Genomic DNA, 14,138 nt, shown 5'->3' with positions numbered 1-14,138 from the left:
GTCTTTTGACAATTTGTAATTGGAATATTCATCCTAAACATAAAGACAAAGGACTGCAGCAAAACCAGTAAGTATGACAGCAAATTTAAATTTAACTTTCAGTACATTAAAAACATAATAAAAAATCAAACAAAACTAAATTGCAATATGTATGATAGACATGAAATTATATACCTAATATATAATGATTTCTTATAAATCAATAAAAGATGAAAAAAGTTTTAAACAATTAGTGAAAGATGTGGAAAAATAATTCACAAAAGAAATAAAACTGGATGAAAAATATATAAACCAACCATCAAATTCAAACCACAGTGTTATGTCATTTTTGCTTGTCAAAAAAGAAAGTTCTATTTCAATTAATCTCTGACCCAGTAATTCCACTTCTAGGACCCTATCCCAAATAATCAGAGAGCTGTACGCATGCATATGTTCAAGGATATTTATTGAAGCAATATTTATGAAAACCTAAAATTCACATAATACAGACAGGTTTATAGAAAGTATGGAAAAATTATATCATGAAACATTTTATAGCTATTCAAAATCATGTTTTTGCAGAATACTCAGTGAGAGGGGAAAATGTTTAAGCCCTGTAGTTCCAGGTTTGAAAAAAAAGATACAAAGCTGTACATAGAGCAGAACTTAAACATTTCAAATACAAATGCATCTAGATACATAATCTACAAATATCACAAATCAAAAAATGACTGAAAGAAAAATATATAAATGTTAACACTTGTTATTTTTATGCAGTGGGATTATGAGAGATTTTATTTTCTCATTTGAAGTTTTCTGTATTTTCAATTTTCTCAAAATTATCAGGTGTTGCATTCACATTTCAAAAAATAATAAATAAATGTTAATAACAATAATAATAATAATAATATAAAAGTGAGATCCAAGGGCGTTCGAAAGATACAAACATAAATACTAAATGTCTCTTTTTAAAAAATTTTTATAAATGGCTAAATCTTCCAGCTAAAAAGTTTTTTTTTCCGGTAGTAGTACTTGTATTTTTTCCTTGACTGGATTTCGATATAGGATCCACTGCTACATATTTGATTTGGAAACCTCCTGCTGTCACTGAAGCATCACTTAGAAACTTCAAGGTCATGACATTTCCTGGAAAGGAGAAAGATGCAAAAGAACAAAGGTGTTACTCTCCTTCAATTTAGCTGACAAAAAATGTCACATTTCAGGCTGCCTTTTCACTCTCCATTTTTTTCTTTTCTCTTTAATAGGATTCTCACCCCCCAACTACCTCTCATAGTTCCTAAGATGTCTTCTTTTAATTTTCTGTTAGCAGAAAATATGTTCTCAAGAAAAGAACAAGAGATAAACAAAAAGTTTAATAGGTTACCATTCCTAGGGAGATTGTAACAGAGTAATGAATTAATAAGTTTTAAGCATTAATCATTCAAGAATTGAACTAGTACTTCCATCTCTTGTAATAATGACACATAAATGAGAATTGCGTGCACTGCAAGGCTAGGGGGAGGGAGTAATTTAGCTCATAGTATCTGAGCTTAAGGACTGTTTAGAAATTGCAAATCAATGTTTCTTTGTTGTTTTTAGTGGCATAAGCATTGTGATCATTTTATGACTTGGAGGAAAAATAGAGCAAGTAAAAATGCAAACTACTAATGCTGGTGATGAAAATAAAAAGGAAAAATGACATCTAAGAAAATAAAAGTTCTTAGCCAGAAAAATAGCAGTGGTATTGCTTATCGAAATAAATTTATGCTACCACAGGACATTTCCTGAGGTACATTTCATGTAACAAAGTCACAAAATAATTGACAGGAGGAAAAAAATTTGGAAAACATTACCAATCATAGGTAGCCTTTTGAGATTTACTATTCATAATTAACATATTAAAAGCTCTGACGTCGTCCCATAAAGAAATCTCTTTAACATTATTTAACCCAATGTTACCCAAATTCACTTGATTTTAGAGCCCTTTTCTCATGTAACACCTATTGAAAACATCTCACAGAATGGTGTTCTTTACAACTCTCCCTGGGAAATGCTGTACTAAAATAAAAATGCAATAAATATAATGTAAAATTTGTTCAGAGACAGAAGGTATTTTTAACAACTTCATAAATTACTTCAATTCTTTACCCATGAAAAATTTTGGCCATTAATTACATTTTATGGAAATGATAAACCACAACTCTATTAATGGATTTGCAGATTCAAGATTACCTCAGACTGCATTTCCTGCAAATAACAAGTCTCCAATTTTGTGCAATGAGTTGGCATAAATCTTTCTTTAAGTATAAAGAAAGTATAATGTAAAATTCTTTGCTAGCAATCTACATCTGTCCTCAGTTCTCTCAACTTTAAAAAGTAAATAGTAATAACTACTGGGTTCTTAACTTTCAATGACACTGAGAAAATAAATCATAGTTTTGCTGCTGAATGTAGAGCCATTACCTGTACTAATGATGTCTTCTGGAAGCTCATCTCCACAGTATCTGAAAGGGAATGTTTGAAAAACAGAGGTCACATGGATGAATATTATACAGCTATTGCAAGTAGCTCTTACTGATAAAGTGCTTTATTTCCCCTAATGACTCATGCTCCTATTATTTTATGATGTTTTATTTTTTTTCCCAACTTGAATTAGTAAGGGAGAAGAGGTGTTAAAACATTGTTTGAAATAACTTCACAGTATTAATGAGATTCTTAAGAAAGGATATGTGGCATTTCTACTCTGTGTACCTACAACACTATTTGAGTAGTAGACAACTGGAATCTATTTGGAAAAAATTAAAAAATTTGTTTTTGATTAATCTCATAAAGTTTTCTTCACAGTTTAAGGAGAGTGGGTGTATGGTTGGCGGTATTAATATTTTACATTCTAGAGCAGAGTGAAATGTGGAAAAATTACATTTGACTTTATAGATAAAATTCGGTTTGATTTTTATTTGAATCACGTCTTGAAAGGAACTCCCTTGCATATTATATAAAAGGGAAAGGGGTTTTTTGTTGTTGTTTTGTTTTTTTGTCAGTTTCTCAAAAAATCTATTCTAAAGGGAAATCACAAAATATAAATCCAATAAATAACAAATAGCGTGTTAAAAACCTTTTAAAAATAATTTATGATTTTATCTAGGGCTGTCATTGATTTCTGACACTAGGTTTAGAATAAAAATAGCTTCTTAATTCCCAGGGTTGGAGGTCCAATCTTTCAAAAAGTACTTTGTTCTTAATTCCTCCAACCAACTTTATTGTCTTCTTCAAACTGTCTTTAAAACTTTTTGTATTTTTTTCTATGGCAGTAGTCTCAGCCAAAGAACAAACCAAGACAAGCAAGAAACTCTTTCCCTCCAAAATCTGTTGTTCATTCATCCAAGAAATGCCTTTTTCTTTGTATTTAATTACAGTTTCGAAGTCAGCATAAAGACTATTGAGTCTGTCATTTTCAATTGTCCCAACTCTCATATTCCCTCATTAAATTACTGTGATGGATAATAGAGCATTGATAAGTGATAGTCTACTCGTATAGATAGTCTCGTAGTCTAAAATACATGTTGTTAAGTGGGAACCTTAATATATAAAACACCTAATTGTATATATTCTTTAATTTGCAATATTTTGTAATGGGTTCAAAATTTAAGCTATATTAAAAATTTAGGGTGGGAACACAAACCTATTGTGTTCCAGCATGTTGAAAAACCAAGGGAGAAATATTGAAGAAAAGAAAGAAAGCTATATTTAAGAAGATATTCATTGTTCGTTTAGCTAAATTGTATGAGAGAAGGGGCTATATTTTACTTATTTACCTTATATCTTAGCACAATGCTTTGTACACAAGAAAAAGGTAGCAATTACTGAATTTGTAATTATTTTTAGAAGCTTGACAGAAACTAGGACACTTAAAAACCCCAACAAATTTCTCAGCTCATGTATCTTTCTTCCTCCCACTGTTGATCAATCTTGAAGTCTTTACAAATAGACTATTTAATTGTTATAATAATAATAATCAGAAAGCAGCTATCACTATTTTAATAATAGGTAGCAGTTGACTATGGTTTAATGTGCTAAGAAAAATCTTTGTTACAAAAGGATATGGTGTTACAGGAGAGTAGAAATACTGGAAAATCAATCTATTGTAGGGACAGTTGGGGTAAAATTAAAGAAATAGCAAACAAAATAGCCAATGTTCCTTTAACTTCCTGTGTGGGAAAACAATATGTACCTTCCTACAAAGCCATGGATATCATCATAACTGTCATATATTTCAACATAGTCAGCCAAGCAAGCTGGGTCATCTTCAAGGTCAAAGTCCAAGAAACTCAAGTGAACACGTTGACCATACTTGAGTCTAATGTGCCAGTAGCAGATTTGGTTATCATCATACTCATTAGGAAAACCTGGGGATTTAAAAATTCGCTTTGGATCTGTGAAGATACCACCACATTCTTTTGCTGAAATGGGAAAAAAAAAAAAAAAAGATAAAAAAGCATTAGAAAAAAATATTCCTACATTAAAATGATATTCACATCTTAGTTTTCATCTGTTTATTACTTTTTATAAAATAGTAAAAAATGGCTTAATATACAGCATCTCTAGCATATAATGTACACTTATAGCTAAAGAATAAATGTATTTTTTCAGCAATAGTTGCTCAATTCTGTAAAATAAACACATGTTTGTGAACTTTTAAAAAAAGTAAAATAGCGAGAAAAAACAGTAATTTCATTTGCTCCTGGTTAAATTTTTGTTTGCTTCTTTTTGTCTTTTAAGCTTAGGATAGGATACACAAGTCTAATGTGGACACTTCCCTGTGTGTTGACAAATACATACCCATGTTACTAACAGCCTAGTCAAGATGACAGGGATATTTTGTTCTGCGGTGTCCCCACTGTGTCTTTAGGGACTAGAATACTTAGAATAATAAGTCTAGTAAATTCCTTTTGGAAAATCATTGTAGAATTTCAGGATTGCAAGAGACCTTGAAGGTCACTCTAATCCAGTTAAAAGGAATGATCTATAATTATCTCTTTTTATTGGTTTTAAACTAAAACTTTAATCCTCATATTTGAGGATTTGGTCAAGCTATTCATGTTTGTTTGTTTGTCATTTTTTATTTTGTATATTTATGTTGTGTCATATAACCTGTTATAAGATCAAACAAACAACCTCTGCCAGAAGCAGTGATTTGAAGTATACCCAGAGGGAAAGTTATGAAGGGGCCCTGGTTAATTTTAATTCCATATCAAGTAAGTGTCTAGTGTCCTAAAAAAAAAAAATACAACCTGGAAACTCAAAATTAATCTGAGTGGTGCTGATGGGGTAGCATTCAAAGATATTTTTCATCTAATCAATTAGCACTTTTTCCAAGAATATTCTCCTTTAACATAACTATATTTAAAAATTTTGTTAGAATCCTTAATGTCATAGACGCTAGGGAAGCTTATCTTCCTCCAAGGTAGAACAGCATCTTAGAAAAGCTGGAGAGTGACAAAAGGTCAGGAATATATTCCAGGCTCTGTGACCACTGTGTATCTCAGTGTCTTCATTGGTAAAAGAAATATAATCATGCCTCTCCTATTATTTCACCCACAGGATTATTCTGAGGACAAAATATAGAAGATAACTTAAGGACGTTATACAAAATGTAAGCTATTCTTATTGTATTATTAAAATTCATACAATACATAGTTTAAATGTGTACATAAGTATGTACAGTGTCAGCTTTTGGAGTGACATGCTCTGTCCCATAACATCATCATTAGATTAGGAAAAAATTCAAATATTGAACTATTTTGGTTGTTTATTTAGCGATCTCTAATCAGCTCTTGCTTTTACGTTAGATATAGTTGTTGCCTCATCTCTTGTTTATTTGGAAAATGACACATTCACAAAGCTTACTAGATCCTTGAGGACTGATAATTGGTTACAAAGTTTTCACATAAAATGCAGTCAACATCATGTCATACATTCAGAACTTGAATGAGCAAGTTTACTTCTAAACACTTCTTAAAGACCCTATTCTTTTGACTTCCGTCAGCTTTAAGTTGGTGATATTGAGTAACTCAGCATTCTTGCTTTATTTTTTCTGATATTGTTATGATGTTTTCATTCCAATTATTTTCAACAAGCTATTCTTCTCCCAGTGCTAGTTCAGGTGGTCCCCAGTCCCCCTCTGGTTAACCACATCCTAAATAATCAGCGTATCGCTGAATTCAAAAGTAAGCTGAGAGTTGAGTAAGAACAAGTTTCCCAGGATTCTGTGTACATATTTGTAGAGTAAAAAGTAGTCAGCTTCTATGAGAAACAAAAGAAGCTTATAAAAATTAGTAAATTAAGGCAGCATTCTTACAAAAGGGTAATGAAATACTGTAAGAACCTTTCCATTAGCACTTCTTCATGTCTCTAGACTTTGACTTATGAAAATGATGGAATAGATGCTCAGAGATCCTAAAGTGCATTAAGCAAAAGAAGAATCAGAGACTATTTTGGAAATAAAAGTTACTCTTGAGAGCTAAAAGAGAATTGTCTGTATAAATAGGTTGAAGAACAAGGAAGAGAGGAAGAGAAAGAGGGAGGGAAAAAAGATATATGAATTATTAACAATGACTAAGTATAGGGCTGAATATATTATAGTACTGAATAGGCTTAAAATATGTCAAAGTGATTTAGAAGTTACAGTCCTGTATAAATGCACTGTAAGTATTTATTCATATTTTGTTTCAAGTGGGACTAGGTGATAGTTCTAGGCAAAATTCTTTTCTACTTGAAATACACATTTTGGAATGCATATTTTGGGAGGTTATATTGGTTAGTTAAAAGCATAAGAAACTGGTCTCCCGTGGTTAATATCATTAAATAATAAATTCTATATTAATGTGCTAGAACTTCACTATGACTCTCCTACTGTGTTATGCACTTAGATCCGAATGGGATACCACCTGAGGATGTTTATGATGATAAACCAGAGAACAGCTTTGCAACACATTGTAACACTTTGGAATATTATCCTGGAGGAATTACATCCAAAAAGAAGTCTATTTTTTTTTCCAAGAACATGAACAAAGAATAACTCTTTATAGCAATTATAATGAGTAGTTTTTCTCTTTAAAGTTTTCCTAGCTACTATCAACAATGCAGAAAGAATATGAATAAAATTATACTCTATAATAATTAGTATATCCAATATATAATTGTTAAAACAAACCTCAGAGTTGCTTGGTTTGGAAAGTTTAAGAATTTATAAACAGACATAAATGAGGGAGTTTGTTTTTTTCTCTCCTTTTCCCTGTTCTATCAAAGGGATAATTTTGAACAGTAGTATCACTTTATTGTTTTAGCTAATTAACTGTGACAAGTTCATAACCTGCTTTTTTCCCCTTTGTAGTCAGGAAGTTCCCTGGTACAGGAAGGACCTGAATTCACTGTCCTACCTGCCTACTAATTATTGCCTGTCTAATTTGGGGTAAGTTACTTAAGCCCTTAAACACTCAGTTTTCTGATTTCTAAAATGGGTATAACAATAACTCCTTGCAGAGTTGTGAATATTGAGTGATGGTGTAGATGAAGGAACATAAATCAGTGGCACATCATTATCACTCTATTAATGGTACTTATTAATAATTATCATCACTGCATTGATTTATCTCTGGAAGAAGCTACTTCTTTTTAACAATCTCTTAGTAACATGTAACTATTTTTGCAAAGTATAAAATTATTGTTTGTAACAAACCATGTGGGTTGTAGCAATAGGCATCCCATCTTTCACTCCTGTTGAGACGGATTCCGTAATCAATAATACCAGTTTTTCCAAATCCACAGTTGGACCCTGGCTTCACAATGGGGTATCCAACTCTGCCCTTGGCCATCCACCCAGCAGCACAGACATGAAATCCTGCAAGGGAATGAAAGGGCCGTAGGCTTAAATATGCTCAATTGAGAGAAGTTCATTTTAACAAAGATGGCCCCTTCTAAACAGTGACAGTTTCTTAGCTGCCCAAATCCAGCTCATGTAAAAGGGGAAAAACTATTCTCTTAAAGTATGAAATAGAATTGGAACATATATAAAATATAACATCTGACTTCTACTAGAAAATGACATCTTACTTGAAAAAAAAAGATGCAGTTGAATTAGAAATCATAATGCCATGGATATGAAAACAATCCAAGTTCAGAGCTGGCTTCTTTTCTCCAATGACCTATATCTAGTACAATGAGATAATTTCTGAAATTACCATCAATCCTGAAAACAATTTTTTTCAAATGATAATTTATTTTTATTTCTGGATCATTAAGATATTGCTAATATTTTCAAAAATATGAAGAGGGATGAAAACACTCATACATTTCAAACGGAAGCGCAGGCCTGTCTTTCTTGCTCAGTGTTAGAGGCTTCTTACATATTTGCCAGTGCCATCCAAGAACAATTTTACTAGAAGTCCAGGGTGGCTAGTAATGGCTCTGGCCTTTGTATCCATCGCCCTAGGTACTGTTACACACAGCCCCGTGGGAATAGATTGAGCAGTTACCTGGGGAGACTTTGCGGCATTTTAGAGAACACCTTTATTTTTGTCTTGGGCAGTAGAATAATAATAGTATTAGCTTTGCCAGGGATTTTCCTATCAGCAAAGGGGTTTCTTCAATGGAGAAGAGTTCCAAATAAGCTTGGCCTGTGGCTTTTCCTGGAAGTCCAGGAGAGATGGTAGCAGCCCATCTTTTTTTAAATAAAGAAAAACATAGCACTATTTGTTTCCAGTTAATTACTGGGTTTTCCACCATGTCTCCTGACATTATCTTTCCAGTTTCTTTTTCCCGTCATCTTACAACGTGTTTATCCTTCTTCTCTTCATAGCTTTTGATCCTGAAGTACAAATACATTCTCATACTTAATGTAAAAAAAAAGGGGGGGGGGAGAAAAAAAAGAAAAAATTTGAAAAAGAAAACCCCCAAACTACTAAGTTCAATATTTCTTCTACCAAGTAAATTTCCTTGTAAGACTCAACATATAGTAACACCATTTAACAGCTAAGGAAACCCATAAGCAGAAGTCATGAAGAGACTTAGTAGTATTAAAAATGAATATCAGTGGCATTAAAGTTAATGTGGAATTTAAATATCGAGATAATGTTTTCATTTCTTTTGGTTTATTTATTAGCTCACGTTGGGTTGTGACCCCCACATAAGTTGCTATGAATAGTACCAGGAATTTCCCACTATTTCTGGGCAGAGAAGATGGGAAAAGCTGGAGGGCTGAGATGTCACAGATGCTTAGAGAACTATTAGCAGGGATGGAAAGAGAAGTCTAATTATTAAGGGGTTACACGAAAGGTGGAATATTTTTTCTCAAGGGTGAAAAAGAAGGAAAGTCAATGTCAAATCACTTACCAATTTTTCTGGCTGCCTCTAGCTGCTTGTAGGTGGCGAGTCTGCCACCTTCATATTCACACACCGCCTTTGCCTCCGTGTAGGTGAGCTTGTATTTGCCAGCCCGCGCTTCTCTGTGGTACACGCCCGCTGCTTGTTCTGTGAATTCACAAAATGTGGTAAATGCACTATTATTCATTCTTATGGAACAAGGGGAATTTTGTGGCCTCAGCCGAAAGATTACATCAGCTACTGTTCCTGCCAAAGGGTTCCCTGGTTCGGCTGCCTTGGGTAGCTAAGTTTTCAATATTAGAGAGCTTTGGGGGAAAAATATGAATGAGGGAAATTTTAGGGGAATCTGGAGGCACAGACAGAAACTTGAGGCTAAATTATGTTTCTGAACTGACAGCCTGAAAGAGGTTTTTTTCATTTGTTTCTTTTTAAAGAGTTTTTATCCAACACTGTATTTGGAAAAGTAATTAATAGAGGGGAAAAGGAGGTGAAGGCAAAAGAACCCAATGAAAATCAATCCATGATGTAGGCTCACAATGATGGAGAAAAATAAGCCATAATATCCATTTGAGGAAAATGACTAATGCAGTATAATTGAGAATTTAGTAAACAAATCAAAAACTAAGGAAAAGTTTGCAAGAATCCAAAGCAAACAGATACTGCATTAAAGAAAAGACAACTAGATTCAAACACAGCAGATCAAAATCTGGGTACCAGTTCCTAAGTACTTTATCTCTTTTGTCTTTTGTAGTTCACATTTGTTCCCAAACTATTTTAGGTGGTGTTAAATCATACATGAATTGTCTCCTAGTAGATCAGTGTTTAAATGGACTGTTTGAGTTTGGAGTGCATTTTGCCATGGAAACAATGTGAAACGATTCTCAGGACAATAATCGTAGCATAGCTCTAATAGTTCTGTGCTGACTGTCAGATGATGGTTCAGCTCTTATACCCTGACCTGCACAATTGGCCACCACCAAGACCATTTCCAATGAGAACACACATTCCTTGGCATGCAGCGACATGAATCCAGCAGTATTTGAAATATGGTTCCTTGCTGTCCTCCCCAAGCTGAAGTTGGACCCTGCCACAGTCCAATGGGAGATGCTGCTTGGCATTTTCTTTGTTTTTCTGGACTCCACATGATCCTCCTCTCATCCACTATATGGTAAAGGTATATCCGAAGGACCTTACTCAACCTGATACTTACAAGTCAGGAAGCACAAGGAACATCAAAGTTGTTTTCCCCTGTGAAAGTCACCTACTACCCAAGGGCCCTCCACATGGTAAAGCCACATTAACTAAACTTACACTAGTTTCCAATTTGGTTGTTTTGAGCATGTACCACTAGGTGTTTTGTTAGGTGCTGTGAATCAAGTCTTGTTCTCAAGCAATTTGGACACTAGTGGGCAATGCAAATGCAGATAGTCCCCGATTTACGATGGTTCAACTTATGATACTAGAGTTAAAAATAAACCTTAGGGACCCTCTATTTCAACCTACTCATTTTACCAGTGTGTATCTGAAACCAAGAGTTTAAATAAAGCTCCTTGTTCTTGAGAGTTGCTACCTAGCAGATTCCTGCCTTCCAATCCAACTCTCTTTCCTCCTTAAATAGTTTCTTATACTATATTCACCTAACCAACTGTAAACAATTTGTGCTAGGCTGACTGGTCAATAATTTGTCCCAGATTGAAGCAATGTGCAATTACCCCGAGCCTTAGATTTGCAGCATACTATTAACAAACATTTGGTTTTCCTCCTCTCTCCCTCTAGAAGAGAACTTCTATTGTCCAGGTTTATATTGTTTGTAATATATAACATCACTTAAAAAAACAACAGCTCCAAATTATTTGACCATTAGAGAGCTTTGCAGCATTTCAAAGTTCATCCATATGGGTTTAATTCTTACTAGCTTCATGACAATCTTTTTCATTTCTAACAAATATGTGTGTATATCCTAAGTTTGACGGTGTACAGTGAAAATAAACAGAGACTTGTTCATTCCTCTGGTAAATCCCAGGCCCCATCTTGGCCAAATGGATCTCCCTGTTCAGCATGAAACTAGTTCACTGGCTCAAGCTGAAAAAAGAGGCAGCATTGCAAATCGAGCTTTTAATGAAATCCTCATGGCTACAGTTATTACCAGAGAGAAACATGCTGAAAAGGAAATATTGTACAACTGTGTGTTGTTTAGCAAGCATAAAATCAGGATGTAGGTTGATTTTACTTTCTCTTTTTTCTTTATTTTTTTACAAAAATCCCTCAATTTTCTTCTTGAGAAATTCAAAAACATTTCACTGTCAAACACAATAATGAACATAAAGCAATATTAATTGGTATCCTGAAAATTAAAGCATTGTATAGAGTGCTATAGAGGGGTGTTTTGGGTTTTCAGTATTTGGCTTTTTTTGTCTCTTGTTTATATTCACAGTAAGGCCCATGTTGTTTTCTACATCTAACAAAACAAAAAAACAAAAGAATCTTTTCCTATCTAACAAAAGAGGTAGAAAAGTATTTATATGGATAGCTTGAACAAAAGAAATCAAAGTGGTAAGAATGCATTCAGAAATACAAGACTAAAATTTTTTTTTCTGTATTATAAGCTAGCTTTGTCAAACTAATCAGAAGATATTTGGAAAAAAGCAAGATATATACTCTAGGTCAGAATACATGGAGCAATAATTATAAAACTATTGATTTTCCAACTTACCTGTTATGATTTTGTTACCTGCTATGAAATCTGACTGCAAATGCATTGATATAAAAACAAAATAATATATTGGTGTTTTTGTTAAAGAAACATTCCTCACGTTATACCACCTCATCTGCTTTAAAATTTTTAAAATATATTTCTTATGGAACATAAATATTAACCTCTTTCTACTGAACAGTTTATGAAACGCTATTTTTAAATTTTAGAAGGCAGGAGCACTTTCAAAGAAAAATGATATATGCATTCCAATAGTTATCTTTCCTAAGCATTTTCATTGAAAATATCAGACTTGAACAGAACAGAAAAATTTACTGCTTTGATTCACTTCTCTATGAATTCAAAGAAGTGGCATTCCCAACAACGAGTTCAATGAGAAAAGTTTCTTACCAAGCCATATGGAATTATGAAAAATTCCATTCTTGAATCCCCATCCGTGAGCTTCTTCCCACAGCAAGACAAATAGATAAATTAAAATGATCATATCTCAGTTGTAAAGGAGTAATAGCCTATTAAGGGCTGCTGAGGAGAAATTCTCAGAGCAGAGGCTGAAATGTGACCGAAACATCTGGTTTCCACATCTTTTAAATGGTTTTTTCAACTGTGAGGTCAGCAAGTACTCTCCAATGGCATTTCCCACTGTAGAGTTACACAATTAACTCAGTGTCTGAAGCAAATCCTGACTCATTTGCATTGGCAACTGCAACTAAGGATATACAATGATCATCTACATTCTATAATTTACTTACTTGGGAAGGGGTTCATTAATTCTGTCCATCACCGACACTTTTCTATTAGGAAGTTTGTGTAATTTGGTGCAGATTCAGCAGTGATTTTTAAAAAAACCCAAACAACAAAAAACTTCTGTAGTAATTTTAAGAAAAACCCTGAATGTCTAATTTGTAGTAAGTCAATTATAGTGTATGAGGTTTTGAGTTAAGCACTAATCTTGAACTTGACCTTGGTAATGTTACTTTAGTTTTTCCTAAACATTACCAGGCTAGTACAGAAAATATAAAACAAAAAGTGTGCACAGTTTGGAGAATCATAAACCATCTCCAGTGATGCAGGTTTCTTTACCCTCTGTTTGCGTTTGTCCTGGGGAGGGGGGTCTGTTGCTATCCTTAGTTTATTGTGGTTAGCAGGTAAATACATCACCTTCCAGAAAAGTAATTCAGTTTCAGAGCTTTAGGACATTCCAGCAGTTATTCTAACACAAATTTCCCTAGGCCACAAATCCTTGAAGTTTTGGGAGAAAGGTGGATGGGTAGTTAGTCATCGTGTTAATAAAAACATGGTCCTAGCATCCCCAAACCATTCTAATTTTGAAGATGATCACAATAACAGGTAATAATGATAGTAAATTCACCATGTCTTAAAATATCCCAAACGTTCCTCTCCTTTTGTGGAGGGTCCTTCAGTAACATTTCTGGTGATATCCCCACTGCTCTTATGCTAGTGGCATTTCCTGTTTATTGACAGCCAATATTTTCAGCTTTTTCTTTTTCTTGAAGGTCATTCTTTTCTACTTAGTGTCTCATCTCTTTCTGCCAAACTGCTTCCCATTTTTCTGATTACGTTCATTTCTTTCATACTTTCTTAGTTCCTCCAGTGATATTGGAATCCTGTAAAAAAGCCGACTTTCTGGACACGCTCTGGTCTGAAGTTAGCCTTGAATCTCTTAGGCATCACTACATTGAAAAGCACAGGCTTGCCCTGGGCTTATCTCTTTCTCAAAAGAGCAATTGTACCGGTATCGGCTGAGGGTATAGAATTTACTGGATGCTCCTGAGGTATGCACAGAGTTAGTAGGGTTCAAAATCTTTATTTGGGGCCCAGGCAAATGAGACATGAGGGAATTGTGTCTCAGTCCACTGATAGAGAGTTTTAGTTTGGTGCAAAAGAGGATATAATCAGCTCCCTTTTTGGTGGTGTGACCATGGAGAAGACGGGCATGGCTGTCAAGAACAGAATGAATAATTGGAAGGAACAAAATGTGGTATTGTTCTGGAAAGTGGAACTGTATGAGTATTTTAGGTTTGTGGTTTAGGAAGTAAATATAACT

The 14,138-nt window shown here is 33.9% G+C and overlaps 1 protein-coding gene across 1 annotated transcript; it reads right to left on the bottom strand.

The window, feature by feature from the left end:
• Positions 1 to 429: 429 nt before the first annotated feature.
• TNFAIP6 (TNF alpha induced protein 6) lies at positions 430 to 12,663 on the bottom strand. Its single transcript, XM_081051741.1, has 6 exons — positions 12,464 to 12,663; positions 9,370 to 9,507; positions 7,718 to 7,879; positions 4,211 to 4,439; positions 2,443 to 2,483; positions 430 to 1,125 (listed from the first exon to the last, which is right to left on the bottom strand). Exons 1-6 carry the CDS (start codon positions 12,555 to 12,557, stop codon positions 959 to 961), a joined length of 831 nt encoding a protein of 276 aa, XP_080907867.1. The 5' UTR covers positions 12,558 to 12,663; the 3' UTR covers positions 430 to 958.
• Between the last annotated feature and the right edge of the window lie 1,475 nt (positions 12,664 to 14,138).

The sequence above is a fragment of the Rhinolophus hipposideros genome (assembly GCF_964194185.1).
Source record: "Rhinolophus hipposideros genome assembly, chromosome: 6".
In the NCBI taxonomy this organism is placed as follows: Eukaryota; Metazoa; Chordata; class Mammalia; order Chiroptera; family Rhinolophidae; genus Rhinolophus; species Rhinolophus hipposideros.
This window is presented reverse-complemented; position numbering and strand designations above follow the sequence as displayed.

What these genes read in the sequence shown, in the direction of transcription:
- TNFAIP6 (XM_081051741.1), bottom strand. Translation starts at nt 12,557, where the DNA reads ATGATCATTTTAATTTATCTATTTGTCTTGCTGTGGGAAGAAGCTCAC. An exon ending in ATCCATGGCTTTGTAGGAAG is followed by an intron (nt 2,484 to 4,210) that starts GTACATATTGTT and finishes ATTCCCTTTCAG; the next exon opens with ATACTGTGGAGATGAGCTTC. An exon ending in AGAAGACATCATTAGTACAG is followed by an intron (nt 1,126 to 2,442) that starts GTAATGGCTCTA and finishes TCTCCTTTCCAG; the next exon opens with GAAATGTCATGACCTTGAAG.